Source organism: Peromyscus maniculatus, chromosome 4 (assembly GCF_049852395.1).
Source record: "Peromyscus maniculatus bairdii isolate BWxNUB_F1_BW_parent chromosome 4, HU_Pman_BW_mat_3.1, whole genome shotgun sequence".
NCBI lineage: Eukaryota > Metazoa > Chordata > Mammalia > Rodentia > Cricetidae > Peromyscus > Peromyscus maniculatus.
In genome coordinates, this window is record NC_134855.1 from 96,477,222 (window position 1) to 96,498,286 (window position 21,065).

General features: G+C 50.5%; 1 protein-coding gene across 1 annotated transcript; it reads left to right on the forward strand.

Annotated features, from left to right (window-relative positions):
* Positions 1-607: 607 nt before the first annotated feature.
* Ivd (isovaleryl-CoA dehydrogenase) lies at positions 608-18,843 on the forward strand. The gene is made up of 12 exons (XM_006979219.4): positions 608-790; positions 4,363-4,452; positions 4,654-4,705; positions 10,218-10,387; positions 11,252-11,345; positions 11,521-11,657; positions 13,193-13,289; positions 14,850-14,943; positions 15,477-15,558; positions 16,038-16,142; positions 16,225-16,297; positions 18,523-18,843. The coding sequence occupies exons 1-12, from the start codon at positions 650-652 to the stop codon at positions 18,654-18,656; spliced, it is 1,269 nt and encodes a 422-aa protein (XP_006979281.1). The 5' UTR covers positions 608-649; the 3' UTR covers positions 18,657-18,843.
* Positions 18,844-21,065: the final 2,222 nt, after the last annotated feature.

Below are 21,065 nucleotides of genomic sequence, written 5' to 3' on the forward strand. Positions count from 1 at the left end.
CTCCAGCCCGTCTCCAAGATAACTTTGGCTGAGAATCCGAAATAGCCCAGTCTCCATAATCAGAAAGTTCTAAATCAGTCTGTAGAATCTTCACACGTGAGGCTTTTTCAGGGGACCTCAAACACCGCTCTTCTCTCCCTGCCCTGTCGAGAAAACGTCTTTACATAATCTGGAGAACAGCAGGAACCAAAACCTGTTACATAATAACCAAGCGAACCTTACTGTTTTAAACCAGTGCTGGACTCGAGAGCAAGAGAGTCTCTACAGGTCTTCTCTAGCCCAGATCTGCTTGGACAGTTTATTCCTCCGCACTAGGCGCTCGGACCGTCCTGTGTTGGAGTGCTTGCTTTCCCACGAAGATAGTCTTCTGCAGCTAAAGGTTACAGTCTCAACACGGGATACTGTATTATGGACTCTTCTGCCCCAGGACAGACTCTTAGGAAAGTACCGGAGGCGGCAATCGCCGGGGCCAAGGAAGGCTACCGCCTCGCGGCTGATTGGCTCGCGTGGCTGCAAGAGCAGCACAGCCTTCGGCTGGCCTCCGAGTGTGATTGGCTGCTGGAGCCCCACCCCCTCTCCAATTGGACGGAGTTGTGAGGCTAGGATTGGTGGAGCTAATGCTCCCTGGAGCTCCCGGTGCAAGGCCGAGATGGCGACTGCGATCCGGCTGCTGGGGCGACGGGTGTCCGGTTGGAAACTGCGGCCGTCGCCCCTCGCTGTCCCGCAGCGAGCTCACTCGATGTTGCCTGTGGACGATGCTATCAACGGACTAAATGAGGAACAGAAGCAGGTAGGGAGGCCACGCCCAAGGCTTCGTGTCTCCTTGTCCCACCTCACGAGTGACTTGTGCCTGCTGGGCCTTGGAAGCGTCACTCCGAAGCCAGGGAGAGGATCTGCTCGCTTCATACTCTTAGCTAATGCCCAAGCCTCTGACTCATCGTTATCTCTAAGGAGGGAAGATTTGAGACAGACAGCAAGGCAGGGCTGCTAGAAGGAGATAGAAGAGTAAAGATCAAAGCTCTTTGTGGTGTTTGTGTGGGAGTGTGGGAGTGTTGGTTGGTCCTGCCTCTGGTGGCAATCATGAGTCCACTCAGACTCCAAGCCGATGTTCTCTGTATGTACCGACCCCCTTTCCCTGGGGTCTCTGGATGTATAGCTTTGGGTAGCCCAGACCTTGCCTTGTAGACCAGGCTGGTCTTGAACTCTCATCTTCGGCTTGCTTCTGCCTCCAGAGTGACGGGATTAAAGGTGTGGGCCACCAAGCCGGGCGGTGGTGGCGCACGCCTTTAATCCCAGCACTCGGGAGGCAGAGCCAGGCGGATCTCTGTGAGTTCGAGGCCAGCCTGGGCTACCAAGTGAGTTCCAGGAAAGGCGCAAGGCTACACAGAGAAACCCTGTCTCGAAAAAACAAAAACAAAAACAAAAAACAAAAACAAAAAAAAAACAAACAAAAAAAATCGGCCGGGCGGTGGTGGCGCACGCCTTTAATCCCAGCACTCGGGAGGCAGAGGCAGGCGGATCTCTGTGAGTTCGAGGCCAGCCTGGGCTACCAAGTGAGTTCCAGGAAAAGCGCAAAGCTACACAGAGAAACCCTGTCTCGAAAAAACCAAAAAAAAAAAAAAAAAAAAAAAAAGGTGTGGGCCACCGAACTAAGCTTTAAATTGTGGTTCTCAATTTATGATTGAAATTATGGTTGATCCATAACCAACAAGGCATTGTGTTTTGAGTGGAAGACTTAAGGAATTTCGAAATGCACCCTTAGTTTGCCTTCATCAAGGCCTAAAGCAGAAAGCTGAACAAATCTTGAAAGTTCACAGATTGCCTATCCACTCTTATTGCTGCATTTAAGACAGTTTTCTCTAAATAAAGCTAGTGAATAATTTCCCGGGATGGCTCAGGTCCTAGCAATGTATACATTATATTAAGCGATTGCTCTAGACTGCCTAATAAAAGTGCTAAGGAGGGACTGCTTCGCACGCAGAGTATCTGAGTCGGGTGTGTACAAGGGAAAGCCATGCTTTCATGACTTTCACATACTTTTAGGATGTGACTTTCTCACAGTCGTGCTAAGGTTCATGTGGAGTGTCGTTTTTGTCCCTGTACATCCGACATTAATAAAGGAATTGGATGGTTGCTGGTTAAGTCGTTTACCTTTTCAACTAATTTTTGGATTTGCTTATTTTGTGTGTACAGGTGTTTTGCCAGAATGTATGTATGTGCACCATGTGCCTACCTGGTGCTAGCAGAGGTCAGAAGAGGGTGTCCTGTCCCCTGGAGTTGGAGTGAGGGATAGTTGTGAGCCTCCGTGTGGGTTCTGGGAATCAAACCTAGGTTATCTGCAAAGCAGCAAGTCTTAGGTAGGACTTAGGTAGGAAGCACTGACTGCTCTTCCAGGAGACCCGGGTTCAATTCCCAGCACCCACATGGCAGCTCACAACTGTCTGTCGAGTGTGTTCTCTCCTTCCACCTTTCCACAGGTTCAGGGGGCACTAAACTCAGGTCTTCAGGCTTACAAGGTGTGCATTGAACCCGCTGGGCCATCCCATCCAGCCTTTCTGTGACATACAGCAATTCGGCAAGGCCTGGATGACCTGGCAAACTCTGGCTTCAAATGGGCAGAAGTTAAATATTAAGGAACCTAGTGAGTTGTGTTCTTGTAACCAAATGAAAGGTGGGGAGAGGGCGATGAAGCGTGTGTGAAGAGTGTGATTATAAATGAGGCTGAACCAGAACTCAGGCGGGGTGTGTGTGTGTGTGTGTGTGTGTGTGTGTGTGTGTGTGTGTGTCACGTAGAGGCCGCATGAAGTGCTTAGGACTGATTCTCCTGGAGTCCTAACCATGTTGCTAAACCGCCTAGAAACATCAAAGTAGACTAGCAAGAAGGACCAGTGGTCAAAGGCACTTGACACTAGATCTGCTGACCTGAATTTGGTTCTCAGGACCCACATGGTAGCAGGAGAGAACTGACCTGAAAAGCTGTCCTCTCACCTCCATACATGCGCAGCGACCTCCCCCCACACACACACACACAAAATAAATAAATACAGTTTAAAAATGAACAACAAAAGCTGGGCAGCGGTGGTGCATGCCTTTAATCCCAGCACTCAAGAGGCAGAGCCAGGCAGATCTCTGTGAGTTCGAGGCCAGCCTGGTCTACAGAGCAAGATCCAGGACAGGCACCAAAACTACACAGAGAAACCCTGTCTCGGAAAAAAAAAAAAAAAAGAAGAAGAAGAAGTCCCTGGCTGTATGATTGGCAGAGAGCTGCTTTGGAGACCTCAAACTTCACATCTGAGTCTGATGCTCAGTCCTAGATCTCTAGTTTTCCCACCAAGGCAATGTCTAACCCCATCAAGTAATCTCTTTTAGCCAAAGTCTCAAGGATGGTAAAGAGACTGACAAGTGTCAGAACTGAGGGGGAGTGTCTGGGGTGCAATGAATGGGTGGGTAATGGAAAGGTACAGGGGAGGCTGGATGGCCAATGGAGGACAGCCTATGTGGACTGGTTTAGGGGTTTTGTGTTACTCTGAGTAGAGCAGAAAGGTATGGAGTGATTTTATGTAGGGAGGCAGCATTTTAAAAATCATCTTCAATACCTGAGTCACTGGGGTACATGAGTTCAAGGTCAGCTTGGGCAAAATTCAGGCTTAAAATTAATAAAATAATATTTTAATCATTTCCAAGATGTTTAAACCAAGAATCTTTTTTGGTTTTTCGAGACAGGGGTTCTCTGTGTAACCCTGGCTGTCCTGGAACTCACTTTGTAGACCAGGGTGGCCTCGAACTCACAGAGAATCTACCTGTCTCTGCCTCTCAAGTACTGAGATTAAAGGCATGCACCATCACTGCCCAGCTTCAAAGAACCTTCAGAAAGAGGGGAAGATCACGGTCCTAGTTAAGGTTACTATTGCTATGGTGAACACCATGACCAAAAAGCAAGTTGGGAAGGAAAAGGTTATTTGGCTTACAATTCCTCGTTGAAGAAAATCAAGGCAGTAACTCTTTTGGCTTGCTCCTCGTGGCTTGCTCAGCCCGCTTCCTCATATAACCCAGGACTGCCCCATCCAGGGTGGCTCTACCCACAGTACTACACTGGGCCGTCCCCCATTGATCACTAATTAAGAAAATGCCCTACACCTTGTCTACAGCCGGATCTTAGGCATTTTCTCAGTTGACGCTCCCTCCACTCTGATGCCTCTAAGGAAACATAATTCGGTGGGCCCCCTAAGCCTCAACCTGACGCTACGCGGTGAGAGTGCCTGTGGCCTAGCCCCCCGAATACGCCTTCAACCCCGGGGACATTGCTCTCGGTGGCAACCATGTCTTGGTCTCAGTAGCCTCTGTCTACCTCTCTCCCTCTAGCTTCGTCAGACTATATCGAAGTTCCTTCACGAGAACCTGACCCCCAAGGCCCAAGAGATTGATCAGAGCAACGAGTTCAAGGACCTGAGAGTGAGTGGCAAGGTTGAGGGTGGACGTGGAGGTTTCTGGGGGCAGCGCTGCTCTGCACAGCTGCCTAGAAAGGTGCACGCTGTCTCCTGGAGACAGGGGCCTCGCTAAGAGTATAGCTGCTTTCTCTGAATGGCCTGGGCTTGTTGTTCTGGCCACATGTGGCGAACTGCCTTCTTGAAACCCGCTCTGTGCTGTTGACAGGAGTTCTGGAAGCAGCTGGGGAGCCTGGGAGTCCTGGGCATCACAGCCCCTGGTGAGTACGGCTTCTTTCCCTAAAGAGAGCATTCTCTGTTGCCAAAACAGGCAGAAAGGGAAGTGGACATGGTGGTGCACTCCTGTAGTCCCAGCATTCCAGGGGCCTGCAACAGGGGTACTGCTCAGAGTTCAAGGCCAGCCTGTGCTGTACAGTGAGTTCCAGGCCAGCCTAGGCTACAGAGTGAGACCCTGTTTCAGAAAAAAACAAAAGCAAGAGGCTGGAGAGAAGGCTCAAGCTGAGAGCATTTGCTGTGTAAACTTGAGAGCCAGAGCTCAGAGCTCAGCACTAAGAAAAGCCGGGCCTGTCCCACCCAATGCCTGTAATCCCAGAACTGACTGGGGGTTGGGGGCCTGTCCCACCCAATGCCTGTAATCCCAGAACTGACTGGGGGTCGGGGGCCTGTCCCATCCAATGCCTGTAATCCCAGAACTGACTGGGGGGCTTGAGACTGGAGGCTTGCTGGGGCTTGTTGGGGCACACAGGAAAAACATGAGTTCTAGGCTCAGTGAGAGACCCTATCTCAAAAGGAACAATCAAGTAAACCAGGCGTGGTGGCATATGTCCTTAATCCCAGCACTGGAGAAGCAGAGCCAGGCGGATCTATGTGAGTTGAAGGCCAGCCTGGTCTACAGAGTGAGTTCCAGGACAGCCAGGACTACACAGAAAAATGTTGTCTTGAAAAACCACCCCCAAAAAAGGACACCGTAGAGAGTGGTAGAAGAGGATGCCTGATATCTTCCTCTGGCTTCACACATGTACACAGGAGCATGCACTCACATACACATGTACACATACATCATACACACATACACATACATACATACACTCATACACTCACACAGAAATCAACAATCAATGGAAAGGGAAGATCACTCATTCCCCAAGAACTTCCTCATCCTTGAACCCGAGGCAGCACCCACTGACATAATCATTAGTGATGGCAAGAAGCTGGCTCTCTCAGACTCTTGACTCTGCTGGTTTTTTTAGTTCCATGCTGGAGATTTAATGAGAGCCTTACATCCTGTGGAATCTGCATGCTCTTCAGATTCCTCCTTGCATGCTGTGGAATCTGCATGCTCCTCAGATTCCTCCTTGCATCCTGTGGAATGTGCATGCTCTTCAGATTCCTCCTTGCATGCTGTGGAATCTGCATGCTCCTCAGATTCCTCTTTGCATCCTGTGGAATCTGCATGCTCTAAAGATTCCTCCTTGCATCCTGTGGAATGTGCATGCTCTAAAGTTTCCTCCTTGCATCCTGTGGAATGTGCATGCTCTAAAGATTCCTCCTTGCATCCTGTGGAATCTGCATGCTCTAAAGATTCCTCCTTGCATCCTGTGGAATGTGCATGCTCTAAAGATTCCTCCTTGCATCCTGTGGAATCTGCATGCTCTACAGATTCCTCCTTTCATCCTGTGGAATCTGCATGCTCTACGGATTCCTCCTTGCATCCTGTGGAATCTGCATGCTCCTCGGACTCCTCCAGATGACTTGGGGCATGTAGAAAATTCTAAGTTGACTAACTGTCCTAGCAGTCCTCCCTCAGTGTTTGCTGAGCTCTGTCTCACCAGTGACCTGTAAGTGGGAACCTTCAGGAAAAGTATGTCCCTGAGCGACAGCCTAAGTCCTCTGCTTATAACTTGTCCCCAAAGCTCATTTGGGGTTAGAAATGGGACTAAGAGGGATGTCTGGGTCCTCAGTAAGGTGGCCACATGATGACCTTGAATTTTAGTAGGCTCTTGGACCTGCCCAATATCCCCTGTGTATGCTACGACTTTTGAGGGGAAAGACAGGGAGCTGGTATATTCTGGTTCTGTGCTGCCTTCTAGAAAAAAGACCCTGCTGGGGTCGCCATGATGGTGAATGTGTGAGCTGTTGGCCTCCGCGACCAGCTACGCTCCTGGGCATAAGAGCTGTACCAGAGGTTTTTGTCCTGTCATCCTTTCCTAAACAGTAGAGAACAACTCTTTCTTCCTTCCTTCCTTCCTTCTTCCTTCCTCCTTCCTTCCTTCCTCCTTCCTCCCTCCCTCCCTCCTTCCTCCTTCCTTCCTTCCTCTCTTCCTTCTTCCTTCCTCCTTCCTTCCTCCCTCCCTCCTTCCTTCCTCCTTCCTTCCTCCTTCCTTCTCTCCTTCCTTCCTTCTTCCTTCCTCCTTCCTTCCTCCTTCCTTCCTCCCTTCCTTCTTCCTTCCTCCTTCCTTCCTTCCTCCCTTCCTCCCTTCCTCCTTCCTTCCTTCCTTCCTTCTTCCTCCCTCATTCTTCCTTCTTCCTTCCTCCTTCCTTCCTTTCTTTTTTGTTTTTTTCAAGACAGGGTTTCTCTGTGTAGCCCCAGCTGTCCTGGAACTCGCATTGTAGACCAGGCTGGCCTCGAACTCAGAGATCCACCAGCCTTTGCCTCCTGACTGGTGAGGTTAAACGTGTGCCCCACCGCTGCCCAGCAGAACAACTGTTTCTAATCTCATACTTGGAAGGCTAAGGCAGGAAGTCTCAAGCCAACCTGGGCTACAGAGCTAAGATCCTGGCTCAAAAAAGGGGTGTGGCTGGAGAGATGGCTCAGTGGTGAAGAGCATTTGTTGAGCATATGAAAGACCCACCTTCGGTTCCCAGCACGCACATGGTACCCATACATACAAGCAGGCAAACACCATGTGCATAAAATAAAATAAATGTAAAAATGTTTAAGGGGGGAAGCTAATAACTATCGGTATAAAGCATGTACTGTTTACATACTGAATAATAGAGGATGTAGAGGATGTGGGCAGGTGTGCATAAATTATGTTGCCGTTTTATTTATGTAAGGGATGTGACTGGATTTGGTATCAGAGATGGGTCTGGAAACCAAGGATACAGGTATTGGTTTGACAAGTGTCTGTGTATTTCATCTTCTATCCTCCTGGAGTAGCTTAGGTCCTGGGGTTTGAGTTGACCCTGGAAAGTTACATGAATGTGATACAATGAAACTGCTTAATGATTCATTTAAACCATGTCAATGTGAGAGAGTTTCCAGAGGGACCTACTGGGAACCCCCAAACAAGACTCTCTCTGTGCTTTGAGAGTTTAGGATCCAGCCCAACATAATATGCTTCTGAATCAGAATATATTTAATGGAACAAAAAAGCAACTCAAAATCAATAGGCCAGGTTGGAGAGATGGCTCAGCAGTTAAGCGTACTGACTGATCTTCCAGAGGACCTGGGTTCAATTCCCAGCACCCACATGGCAGCTCACAACTCTGTATAACTCCAAGATCTGACACCCTCACATAGACATACATGTAGGCAAGACACCAATGCACATAAAACAAAGATAAATAAACCTAGAAATAAATAAATAAAATCAATGGGCTGAGGCCAGGCTGTGTAATAAATACCTGTAATCTCAGCACTTAAGAGATAGAGGTAGGAAGGTTGGAGGTTCAAGGCCACCCTGAGGTATATGAGACCCTGAGGATGTAGCTCAGTTGCTAGAGTGTTTACCTGTCTCCATTGTGACAGAAACAGAGTGGTGCCTGTCATCCCAACACTCAGAGGTAAGGTTAGAAGAACAAAAGTTTGAGAAGAAAAGAGAGAGGAAGGAAGGAAGGAAGGAAGAGAGAAAGAAAAGGAAGGAAGGAAGGAAGGAAGGAAGGAAGGAAGGAAGGAAGGAAGGAAAGGAAAAAAGAAAGAAAGAAGAAAGGGAAGGAAAAAGAAAAAAAAGGAAGAAAGAAAGAAAGAAAGAAAGAAAGAAAGAAAGAAAGAAAGAAAGAAAGAAAGAAAGAAAGAAAGAAAGAAAGGAAAAAAGAGAAGCAAAGGAAGAAGCCGGGGCAGGAAAGCAGCTCATTGGCAAGGGAATATACTTTGCACGAAGCTCTAGGTTTGATCCCCAGAACCACAGTTAAAAAAACAAGAAACCGGAGAAAATCCTTTCAAGTGGGAACTTCAAAAAGAAAGCCAGGACTGGTGTTGTTTGTACTGGGGATTGACCCTAAAGCCTTGCACATGCCAGACAAGTATCCTACCATTGAGCTACATCCCCACCCCCTTTCCTATTGATTTGTCTTGAGACTGGGTCTTGCCAAGTTGTCCTCGCTGGCCCTGAACTCCCTCCATAGCCAGGTAAGACTTGAATGTGTTCTTTCTGGCTCTCGGGTGGCTGAGACATAGGCCTACAGCAGCAGGCCCCCGAGGAAGGACGAGTTTTGAGAGCAGACAGCATTCTGTTTCCTACTGTCCTTCTGGAGTCCTGGTTGACTAGGCTTCGCTCACACCGGGCAGCCTGAGTGCTCAGACCAGCTTGTTTACGGAGCTTTACACAGTGACCGTGTGAAGGACCAGGGGACCCAGACACAGGGAAACGTGCTTTCTTTCTCTTTTTCATTCTCTTTTCCTTACCTTTCCTTATTAATTTTTTTGAGAGGGGGCCTCAGATAGCCCAGGCCAGCACTGAGTTTGCTATGTGGCCATAGATAGCGTTGAACTCATGATCTTCCCATTTCCACCTTCCAAAGTGTGGGGTTACAGGTGTGGGCCACTGTGCCTATCCTGAAAACCGTTCTTGTTTTTTGGTTTTTGGTTTTTTTTTTTGAAGAATTTTTTTTTAATTTCTGTATCTGTGTGTGTGCATATATGTGCACACCTGTGTGTATATGCTACATGTATATGTATCAGACCTACTTTGTTCCCAGAGCGATGCTATCACACCTCACCTTTGGTGCCAGAAAGATGGCTCAGTGGTTAAGAGCGTTTCCTAGTCTTCCAGAGGACCCAAGTTCAATCCTTGATGTCCGCATAACCACCTATAACTCGAGCTGTAGGACAGTAGTTTTCAACCTTCCTAATGCTTCGACCCTTTAATACGGTTTCTCATGTTGTGGTGACCCCCCCCCAACCATAAAATTATTTCCATTGCTACTTCATAACTGTAATTTTGCTACCGTTATGAATGATGATGTAAATATTTTTGGAGGTAGGTTTCTCAAAGGGGTGTGACCCACAGGTTGAAAACCGCTGCCCTAGGGACTCCAGAACCCTCTTCTGGTGTCTGGGGGCACCGGTGCGCATGTGGCAGAGATAAGTAAAAAACACAAATAAGTCTTTAAAACCTCACCTCTTTGAGGCCTCTGCCCATACACAGTCTGTAACCGATTTCCGTGCTCTGAACATAGCCCCCTCGCCACCCACCCCCTTCATGTTTCTTCTCCTTCTTCCTTCATCCATCTGTTTCTGCCTTCTGTAACTTCTGGAAGAGTGCTCAGGTTTTTGCTTGTCCTCACTGAAGATGTCGGGATAAAGCCAGAGTTGGCAATAGTGGGTTCTGAACTTGAACTGCAGCTCCCCGGCAGGAGCAAGCAGAACCAAGCAGAACCAGTCCTGTGTCCTTCTGAGCAGAGTCCCTGACAATAGCCTGCCGGCCTTGCTAGGGGGACTTGGAATCTAGCTACCAGGGTGTTTCTTTCCTGCCAGTTACTAAAAGATTCCTGTCAGTGTTCCAGTGTAACCTGGATGCCTTTCTGCTTCCCCCCACATCCCCCTCCCAGTTCAGTATGGCGGCTCTGGCCTGGGCTACCTAGAACATGTGTTGGTGATGGAAGAGATATCGCGGGCTTCTGGAGCAGTGGGGCTCAGCTACGGTGCCCACTCCAACCTCTGCGTCAACCAGATTGTCCGCAATGGGAATGAGGCACAGAAAGAGAAATACCTTCCCAAGGTGAGGAGATGGGAAAGAAGAAACCCACATGGACTCAACATGGCCACCATGACATGCCCTCTCCTTGTGGGGGCCAAGCAGATTTTCAGTCTTGTCTTGCCGCTGTGAACTAAATAGAATTAGGAAAGTGCCTGAGATTGTTTTGAAACGCTTAAGTCAAAAAACTTTGGCCAGGTGGTGGTGGTGCACACCTTTAATCTCAGCACTTGGGGGGCAGAGACAGGCAGATTTCTGTGAATTTGAGGCCAGCCTGGTCTACAGAGTGAGTTTCAGGACAGCCAGGGCTACTCAGAGAAACCCTGTCTCGGAACAAAGGGGGGGGGGGGACCCTTCAGTCAGGGATGTGGTGACCTGTGACATATGTAGAGTTTCAGCTGCTGCTTGGGAGGCAGAAGCAGGAGACTCACAAATCCCAGCGTGAGTGATTTGGCAAGACCCCGTCTCAGAAAGCAAATAGGAGCCAGTGAGCCGGCTTTAGTGGTGAAAGTGCCTGCCTGCCACCGAGCTTGATAACCTGAGTTGGACACACGTGGCGGAGAAAGAACCAACTCCCACAGATTGTCCATGCACATGCACGCACACGCACACGCACACGCACACACGCGAATAAATAAAAATAGAATTTTTAAACTATGAAGACTGAGGGGTGAGAGGCGGTCTCAATGGTAAGTCCCTTGCTTAGCATGTTTGAGACCCTGGAGCCAGTCCCCAGTACCGCCAAAAAGTGGTGGACACAGGAGTAGAGGGAAGAGAAGCCTTACAGTACCCCACTTTGCTCTGGGGGCAGTTTGGGGGTGTCCAGGGCGCTTCCTGCTGCAGGGTGCCCCCACAGTCCTAACAAGGCGGTCTCGGCTTCCCTTGTAGCTGATCAGCGGTGAGTTCATCGGAGCCCTGGCCATGAGTGAACCCAATGCTGGCTCTGATGTTGTCTCCATGAAGCTTAAAGCAGAAAAGAAAGGTAAGGCCTCTTGCCACAAAGCCGCCAGAAAAGGCAGAGAAACTAAATCTGGGATGGGATGAGGGAGGAGCAGTTGGGGGTCGTCTCTGCTGGGTTCCCAGCAGGGCAGCCGCAGTTCTGTGGACAGACTGGCTGAACCAGGACAGGAGACTTGCACAGACAGCCTTTCCCTTAGGAGACCACTACATTCTGAATGGCAACAAGTTCTGGATCACCAATGGCCCCGATGCCGATGTCCTCGTTGTCTATGCCAAGACAGATCTGAATGCCATGCCAGCTTCTCGGGGCATCACAGCCTTCATTGTGGAGAAGGTGAGGATGGTGGGCGTGGGATTGGAGAGACTTCCAGCTCTGACAATAGTGACAGAGATAACTCCTTCCAGCTGGTCAAGATTGAGATCAGTGTTCTGTGCTCTGCTCGCAGGGGGTGGCGGGTAATGAGAGGCTGAAGAAAACAGCCCAAAAGTCAAGTCCTGTGCTGGCAGAGTTGCCCGGGGGGAGAGTAGCTTCCCAGCATGTGCAGACCCTGGGTTCAATTTTCAGCACTAGAGAGAAAAAAAAGGAAAAAGAAAAAGAAGAGAGATGCAGAGAGGCTGGGTCAGGTCTGAATGTAGACAGTAGAGCTGTCCACAGAATCAAAGAAGAAGGAAATGGAAAAAGAAGCCATGGGATCGTCTTACTGAGATGAGCAGGAGCTGTGGAGGAGACTGAGGCATGGGTGCGAATACAAATGATGTTTTGGACACTGTACCTCCAATAGTATGGACAAGGACAGCATACATCGGGAGTTAGATTAAAACTCAAGAGTTCCATTTTAATTTTGGTTTTGTTTTAAATAAACCAGGAGCCAGACAAGGTGTATTTGTAATCTGAGCAGCACTTGACAGGCAGAGGCAAGTTTGAGGCTAGCCTGGTCCTTGTAGTGAGGTCCAGGTCTGTATAGAAAGACTGTCTCAAAAACATAAAAACAGGAAACAGCAACAAACTTTTCAGTATAGAGAAAAGAAAACCATGGGAGTTTTTCGTTGTTGTTGTTGTTTTGTTTTTTGTTTTAAGATGGGGTCTCATTTGTGTAGCCCTGGCTGGCTTAGAACTCGAGCTGTCTAGACCAGGTTTCCCTCGAACTCACAGAGATCTGTCTGCCCCAGCCTCCCCAATGCTGGGATTAAAGGCATGCGCCCCAGCCTGGAAAAAGTTTGAGGTGTTTAAGTTCAGGGAACAGGTGTTGGCTCCACACCAACCGTCGACTTAAATGGTGAAGAAAGAGGGCAGGTGCCACTGAGGCTTGGGAACCCAGCTCCAGGGGAATGCTAGAAAGTTTAAGTACATGGTACAAAGGTTGGCAGCACACTCCCCGAGGAGGAGGGGGAGGAGCTGGCTAAGACTGGAACCGGAAAGGCCCGGAGGTAACGGAGCAGCGTGTGCCGCCGCTCCCCTGGGCATTTGGCAACACACGTGCGTCTGCGTCATCCTGGTCAAGGCGTGCAGGTGGTTGGAATCGGGGCTCCTTCAGGGACAGCTGGCTAAAGAGAAGGGGGGCAGAGGAATTGGTATGGGCTCTGAGAGTGTCTTCAGAGTCGTGTCCCTGGGAGAGGGAGGAGGGCTGGGGACTGAATTCTGTTGAGGAAGAACTGCTCCCCCGAGAACTGGGGAGAAGCAGGCTGGCGGCAGAGGAGTTGGGAGCGAAGTCGGTGAGGCGCGAAGGCTGGAGTTTTTCAGAGGGAGAACTCGGGAGCAGATGTGGGCATGCTGGGCAGGTATCAGAATCGGTAGGTGAGGTGAGCTTCCCCCTTTTTAGGCCCCCTTGGGCCAAGTCTAACCAGGACCTCCTTTGGTTTCCTGCAAAGGGTATGCCTGGTTTTAGCACCTCCAAGAAGCTTGACAAGCTGGGTATGAGAGGTTCCAACACCTGTGAGCTGATCTTTGAAGACTGCAAAGTGCCTGGTAAGTGTCCAGAGAATAAAGGGTCCCTATCCTGACTCCTTTGCGAGCTGGAAAAGTCCGTCTCCTCGTTACAGAGGTGCACTACCATTGTGTGCCCCATGATATGTGGCTAGACTGCGGGCCGAGAGCCACTGGACAGCTGTCTGTCCTGGCCACAGGCCCTGCCGCTGTTTGCTTGCCTACCCAGATGAAGGATGGGGAACACACCTTGCCAGTAGCAGACGGTGAAAGGTAAGGCCAGCCACCGTCCACTGATGTCCTTCAGACTTCCTGTGCATTCGCCTGTATGGCCTACATGCGCTAGCCCGACTTCTTGTCACCTTTATAAATAACCCGACAGGAACAAGTTAAAGGAGGAAGAATTTATTTCCCTCGTGGTTTTAGGTGTCAAGCCTATGGCCCATTGGCTGGCTCTGTTGCTTCTGCTCCTATGCTGAGCCAGAGCAGGAAGGCCTAAGGGCCTGGGAGAGCTGCTTTAAAATCTTATGGAGGGTAAGTAGCAGAGATGGAAGAGGCCAGAATCCTATTAGACTCTCAAAGACACACACCCCAGTGGCCAATTCTTCCTGGAGGCCCTGTCTCCATTTCCACTGTCTCTCATTAATGCCATTAAATTATGAATCCATCATCAGGTTAGTCCATTGATTAGGTCAGCCTTCCAGTCACGTCCCAAACCCCACCTCAGAACACTGCCTCATTGCGAACCAAGCCTTCAGCCCACCAGCCCGCAGGGGGCCATTTCGTGTCCAAACCACAACACTCTGAATTACACTCGGTAATGGTGCTAAAAAGCCCTTCTGAATAAATTGACAGAAGCCAGACTCGATGAAGGAGAGGTAATTTGATTCTGCAGGAATATTTTCTCCCCTGTGCCGTAACTGTGAACGTGACACTATGTGGCACTGTGAGAGAGCTGAGGGCATGGATCTGGTCATGAATTAGGGCTGCTTCGTGCATCAGCCATAAACCATCCAGAAACAGCATGCTGTGGTCAGAAAGAGTGTCCAGGAAAGAGAATCCATACAGACTCACTTTTAGAAAGAAAGAAAGAAAAAAATCATTCATCAGCCTTAAAGGCAGGTGAGGAAAAAAAGAAGGAATGGGGGGGGGGGGGTAGGTGCTCATCAGCTTCTGTCACCGTCACCCTAACTCAGAGACAAAGCAGCTTTCAGGGACATTGCTGAGAGGTGACCCTGAACCGAGCACACAACCTCGGGGCGATAAGTTCTCAGATTTCGGTATAAGTAGACATCAGGTGCAGAAAGAATCCAAGAAGGGTGGGTGACTTCTAAACCAGTCAGCCTTTCTTCTTTCCCATCCCAGGGAGTCCAGGGTGAGAAAGGGGAGATCTAACAACTTGGGGCTCCGTAGTATTGTGCGTGGTGTGGGGTCCTGAAAACTCCACCTCTGACTGGAAGTGGCAGAGCTCGTCTTTGCCTCTCACTGGAAACCCTAGTTGAAGGTCGAGTAAGGTCCTTTTGTGCCTTGTGTGACGTGGCACCTTTTATAACCGTGAAGCGGCTATGAACGGCCCTCGCTGACTGGCACGTATTCCCGCAGCTGCCAACATCCTGAGCCAAGAGAGTAAGGGTGTCTACGTACTGATGAGCGGGCTGGACCTCGAACGCCTGGTGCTGGCAGGTGGACCCCTTGGGTAAGTGTGGGGGGGGGGGCATGAAGTTTCACCTGTGTGAGGAAGCTGGTGGACCCCTGGGTGAGTGTGGGGCTGGGGCAACCTGAGCTCCCCAGCCTCGTTAGGTTAGCAGCCTCCCCTGGACAGGGGGTGAGGGGTGGGGTGAACAAAGGAAGCTCTTTTGTGAGCTATCCTCTGTCCTGGAGAATCTGCTTCTCTGTTTAATTTCTTTACACAGAGGGAAATGTCATCACGTGACAGATGGCAGGTGAGGGCTGCCTCTGCGTAGTCAGTGTGGTTGAGAAACAGGAGGGGCCAGACTCTGACCCCTCCCGCGGCCCCACCACACCCACCTGCTCCCAGAGGAAGGGGCCTGGGAGCTGGGCAGGCCGTTTCCTCTGAGGGCAGTGCCAGCAGGGAGTGCCGGGGGGGGGGGGGGGGGCTTCTCAGGCCCCTCCCCCTTCTTCTCTCGGGGACTCCAGTCTCCCCTCTCCTGTTACCCTCACCCCATTTGACAACATCACACCTCCACGGTGCCTTTCTTCTTCCGGCAGGATCATGCAGGCTGTCCTGGACCACACCATTCCCTATTTGCATGTAAGGGAAGCCTTTGGCCAGAAAATCGGCCAGTTCCAGGTAAGGGGGATACTCGCTGAAAGGCCCTCTTTTGCTGGATTAAAGGCGATGCGGAGGTAGTGGCGTGCTGCAGGTGATTGCCCTCCTCTAGCAGAATGAGCTGCGGTTCTCAGCCTGCAGCTCCTTTCCCATGCAGCCTGGCTTTGGAGGGTCCTCACCTTGTCCTACCCATTCCCGTTTGAGATGAGTGAACTAGACACTGCAAGGCTGGAGGGTAAAGCACGCAGAACATTGGCGTTTAGGGGACGGGAGCTGCATTTCTAATCCCACCCTTCTGCCGGAAGCGAGCCACACGGGAGGCAACTCGCTAGCCTCATCTCCTGGAGTTGTTTCCGTCTCCATTGTCCTTGGCAAGTCCCATCTCTTCTCTGTGCCCCTGGCTCCTCATCCCTGGCTGTCAGCTTGTCCTTGCCACTGACCTGCTTTCAGTAATCAGAGTGTCCCAGCATTGGTGACCCACGGCCTCCCTTTGTGCCCAGCTGATGCAGGGAAAGATGGCCGACATGTACACCCGCCTCATGGCATGTCGACAGTATGTCTACAATGTCGCCAAAGCCTGTGATGAAGGCCACATCATTGCCAAGGTGAGGGCCAGCTCTGGGGGAAGAAGAGGTGGGTTGGTGGGTCATCCACCGGGCCCCTGCTGAGCAAGGCCTCATCCCACAGGACTGTGCCGGCGTGATTCTGTATGCAGCTGAGTGTGCCACACAAGTAGCCCTGGACGGCATTCAGTGTTTAGGTGAGTGGCCCTCACTCTCCACTCCTGGGGTCCCTCTCCACTACTCACTCTGCTTAAACTAGCTACAGCCATGCGGGCACCTCTAGGCTCTGTCCGCCTCCAGTGAAGAGGAAAGGGAAGTTTTTGTAATGACAGTGAGTAAATAAATGGATCTTTATTATTTTAAAGGGGAGTGAGGCCTAGAGACACAGCTCAGTGGTCAAGAACACTGGCTTCTCTCTTCCAGAGGACCCAGGTTCTATTCCCAGCACCCACCTGACAGCTCACAACCATCTGTAACTGCAGTTCTAGGGGAACCAACATCCTCGTGTGGCCTCCGAGAGCACCAGGCACAAATGTGGTACACAGACAAACATGTCGGCAAAACACCCATATACATAAAATCAATATTTTAAGAGGAAAAAAAGACAACTGGGTGGCGGTGACACACGCCTTTACTCCCAGCACTCAAGAGTCAGAAGCAGATGGATTTTGAGTTTGAGGCCAGCCTGGTCTACAGGATGAGTTCCAGGACAGCCAGGACTACACAGAGAAACCCTGTCTCAATAGATAGATAGATAGATAGATAGATAGATAGATAGATAGATAGATAGATAGATAGATAGATAGATAGATAGACAGACAAATAAATAGGAAAGAGAAAAATAAATGGGAAAAAAAAAAAGAAGACGAAGTGGGCAGTGGTGGCACACGCCTTTAATCCCAGCACTCGGAGGCAGAGCCAGGCGGATCTCTGTGAGTTCGAGGCCAGCCTGGTCTCCAGAGCAAGTTCCAGGCAAGGCGTGCAAAGCTACACAGAGAAACCCTGTCTCGAAAAACCAAAAAAGAAGAAGAAGGAGGAGGAGGAGGAGGAGGAGGAGGAGGCTGGAGCCTCCAAGCTTCCCCTATCTTCCCTGCCTGGTCTAAGGTCACCAGGAAATTGGGAGAAATGCTTCAGGTAGAGCAGCCTCAATCATGTCGGCTTAGGTTGGAATCCCATCCCTCTAGCCCAGGTCTGCCACTGATTTTGCATTTTTTTAAAGCTGGGTCTCAGGTATGTGAGCATGTCATGTAGCTGAGGATGACCTGGAAGTTCCAATCCTCCTGCCTCCACCTCCTGAGTTACCGGGACTACAGGCATGTGCCGCCACACCTGGTTTGTGTGTAGTGCTGAATCCAGACTGAATCCAGAACTTGAGGCATGCTAGGTGGACGCTCCAGAGTCCCAGGCCCAGGTTTTGCTCTTTCCTTGTCTGGGTCCTCAGCAATCTGGGGGACCTTCTAGAGCAGCTCTCCCATGCCTTCCCAGCCCCAACAAGGTTCCCTCGTCATCCTTACCGCTCTTCAATCAGTCCTTCCCCCAGAGCCTGTATATCCTGGGGTTCTTCCGAGCTCAACAAATAATCAAAGATATTCAGGAAAGGCTGGGCATGGAGGTGCACACCTGGGCTCCCAGCACTTGGGAAACCGAAGAAGGAGGCTGAGACAGCCAAGCTGGGCTCTAGCTCGGTGTGGTATCCTTGCCAAGCATACACAAAGCCACTGCCCCAGCCCTATGTTAACCAGCTAGATAACAGGTGGCACACACCTGTAATCCCAGAACTCAGGAAGTTAGAGGTAAGGGGATCAGCAGTTCAGGGTCATCTTTAGCTATTTTGTGAGTTGGGGGGCCAACCTAGGATATGACAGACCCTGTCTCAAAAAGGAAATGGAAGGAAAGAAGGAAGGAAATGTTCAGAAAAGAAAATTTTATCAGCGGCTTGGGATTTTGCCAGCACAAAAAAAGGACCAGCAACACGGCTCCGTGGATAAAGGTGCTTGCTGCAAAGCCTGGCAAGCTGATTTCGGTTCCCAGGACCCACACCGTTAAAGGAGAAAACTGACCCACGTTATCCTCTGTACGGGTTCCAATTGTACCTGAGCTGAACATAGACTTCTCTCATCATTGATCCCTAAACATTCCAATGTAACTATTTAAATGACATTTATGTCACATTAGATAGATAGAGATATTTAAAATATGAACTGGAGTTATAATTCAGTGGTAGAGCATTTGCCTAGTGTGTGTGAGATCCATACTCAGTCCCTAGTGGGGGGGGTGGGGAGAGAAGAGAGAGGGTATTGGGAGAACACAGGTAGGTTATATGCAAAGAAACCAGTCCCTGAAGATACTGGGGAATGACCCCCTGGCTGTCTTCCTTGCTGCCTTCAGTTCTGTCCGTTCTCTTCCCACATCTGCTTCACAGGTGGAAATGGCTACATCAACGACTTCCCCATGGGCCGCTTCCTTCGAGATGCCAAACTGTATGAGATTGGAGCCGGGACCAGTGAAGTGAGGCGGCTGATCATCGGCCGAGCGTTCAATGCAGACTTCCGCTAGCCCCATGGCCTGGCAGCCCTGGTCCTAGCACCCAGGCCTTTCTTTGGAGGCAGAGGCATAGCGGCCCTTTCCCCTGCCCAAGGGAGCTCTGTGGCTCAGCTGCCCTTCACACCAGCTCTCTGCCCACATGAGGTCGGATTCTCCGGCCATGACAGCCAGTCAGTCGGGAAAGCTTAAGACGGACTGCAAAAAGGACTTTGGTTTTTCTAGGGCTTGGGCGGGGGGGGGGGGGGGGGGGGGGGGGGGGGGGGGGCGCCTCCATGACAGTGCCCTCGCTCTCCACTTCTGGATTTGATGTTCTCACCCTCTGGGATGGCACCTTTTAGTAGGTACCCGACTCCTTTTCTTGGGCAAGCCTCTGGCAGGGAGCCCTTTCCACCCGAGTGGAAGCATCGCTGCTTTCCGTTTTTTTAATGGTCTCTTTTCTTGAGGAAAAGGCAACAACCTTGTCCTTGTGGGCTGTCATCCTAAGGTCTAAACAGCTCCATAACATCTGTGGCAGACCAGAGGAAGGACGGAGTCCTGGTCTAACCACGATGGATGGCACGGAAGATTGGCTCTTGCTGGCCTCCCTGGTGTACCTGAATCTGACGGCATCGCTCTGTCACAGGCTGGCACTGAGCCTGCTCATGTGACCTCCTGCAGCTGACTGGGCAGCAGGCACAGGCCCTGTGGCCGGCCTGGGTTGCCTGGCTCAACTCCAGTCCCTCTCTCTGCCTGTGCACATTTCTCTAGACACCCTGTGGCTAATTTTGTTCCCGCTGCACAGCGGCTGCTGCCATTTTGTATTAAACATACTGCGAATCGAACCCTTCTGCGCCCAAAGCATTGTTCTGAGGAGAAGCAAGCCATTTGCTGTTGCCCTCTGCCTGCATCCTGAGTGTCCTTGAAGAGTCCTGCCCTTCTGTAATAGGACAGGAGGCTAGGATGGGAAGCCTCAGACCCGAATCTCCCAGTGACTCCTCCTCTTCCTTTGCTGAGGTCAGACCTGGAGTGTGCCTAGGCAAGCCCTGTAACACCAAGTCTGTGTCTCCTCCCTCCCCTTCCAACTTGTACTTGGTTTTCTTTAGGGCTCCCTGTAGCCCCGACTGGCCTTGAACTAAGATCTGGAACTGTAGATCTGCCCCTACCTCAAGTGCTGGGATTACAGGCATGAGCCCCATGTCCCTCCCTGTGATTTCTCTTAAAGGAATTGGGGAAGGGGGTTCCAGTGGAGGAAGGGAGAAGGAGAACTTATTAAGTTTCTGGAGACCGTTCTTGAGAGTCGTTTGGTTTTGAGACAGGATCTAGCCTGCCTCTGCGTCCTTAGTGCCAAGATTACAGGCATGAACACATACACCCGGCACATCTGAGTTTTGTTTTGTCTCAATCTATAGCCCTTGCTGGTCTTGAACTCAGAGATCCTTCTGCCTCTGCCTCTCAAGTTCTGGGGTTAAAGGCATGGGCCACCACCATACCCAGCCCAATCTTTGAGGGTGGTTTTGTTTTTTAATATCCAGACAACTTGACTTTTTCAAGGTCAGAATTGGATCTAGGATCCAGATGGGCTCATAGCAAAAACAGAGAGTCCTCAACATCCCAACCTGGGGCCACTGCATCTAGCATCCTAGGTGGAGCATCTGAATTGTCCCACTCCTTCTCAGTTCCCCAAGGTAAACCTGGTTTTCCTGGATCCCAGCCCAGCGGTGCGGGCCTACAGTCAGGTGCTGAGGCTTGAGACAGGTGGAACTAGTGCCTTTCGAACCCCAATCCAGTCCCATATTCAGGGAAGACCCAGAGCTTATGGCTGCACCTTACCTTGGCTGTTCTGAGTCCTGCTGTGTTCATGAATGCAGTGGAAATGGTGTTCCGCTGAGGCAGGGATGACTGGAATGACCCACGGAATATGATCAAAATGTGCCAGGGGACCAGCAAGCCTGCAAGATAAGGTGGCTTGCCTCCGAGACAGACAATCTAAGTTGGAGTCCTGGAGCCGAGGTCTAGGTGGAGAGAACTGACGTTCAAATTGTCCTGACTTCCACAAGTCACCCAGTCATGTCAGGGAATGGCTTGGGTAGTGGGACCCTGCTGGCTTTATAAGAGATTTGTTTTTTTTTTAAGTGTTCTGTCTGCATGTACGCCTACTCGCCAGGAGAGGGCATCAGATGGTTGCGAGCCACCATGTGGTTTCTGGGAATTGAACTCAAGACCTCTGGAAGAGCAGCCAGCAGTCCAGCCCCTGTAAGAGTCTTAAACAAGGGTGCCTGCCCTGTCACGTGACATCCCCTGCCATGCAATGATGCATAGAAAATACTGGAGATGGGAGTACTGGTGCTTCTGGAACCTTGAGCTAAATCTCTCTAATTACCCAATCCGTGCGCATCCAGCTAGAGCAAGAGAAAGGAAGAATGGGTTTTTTTTTCCCCTGGC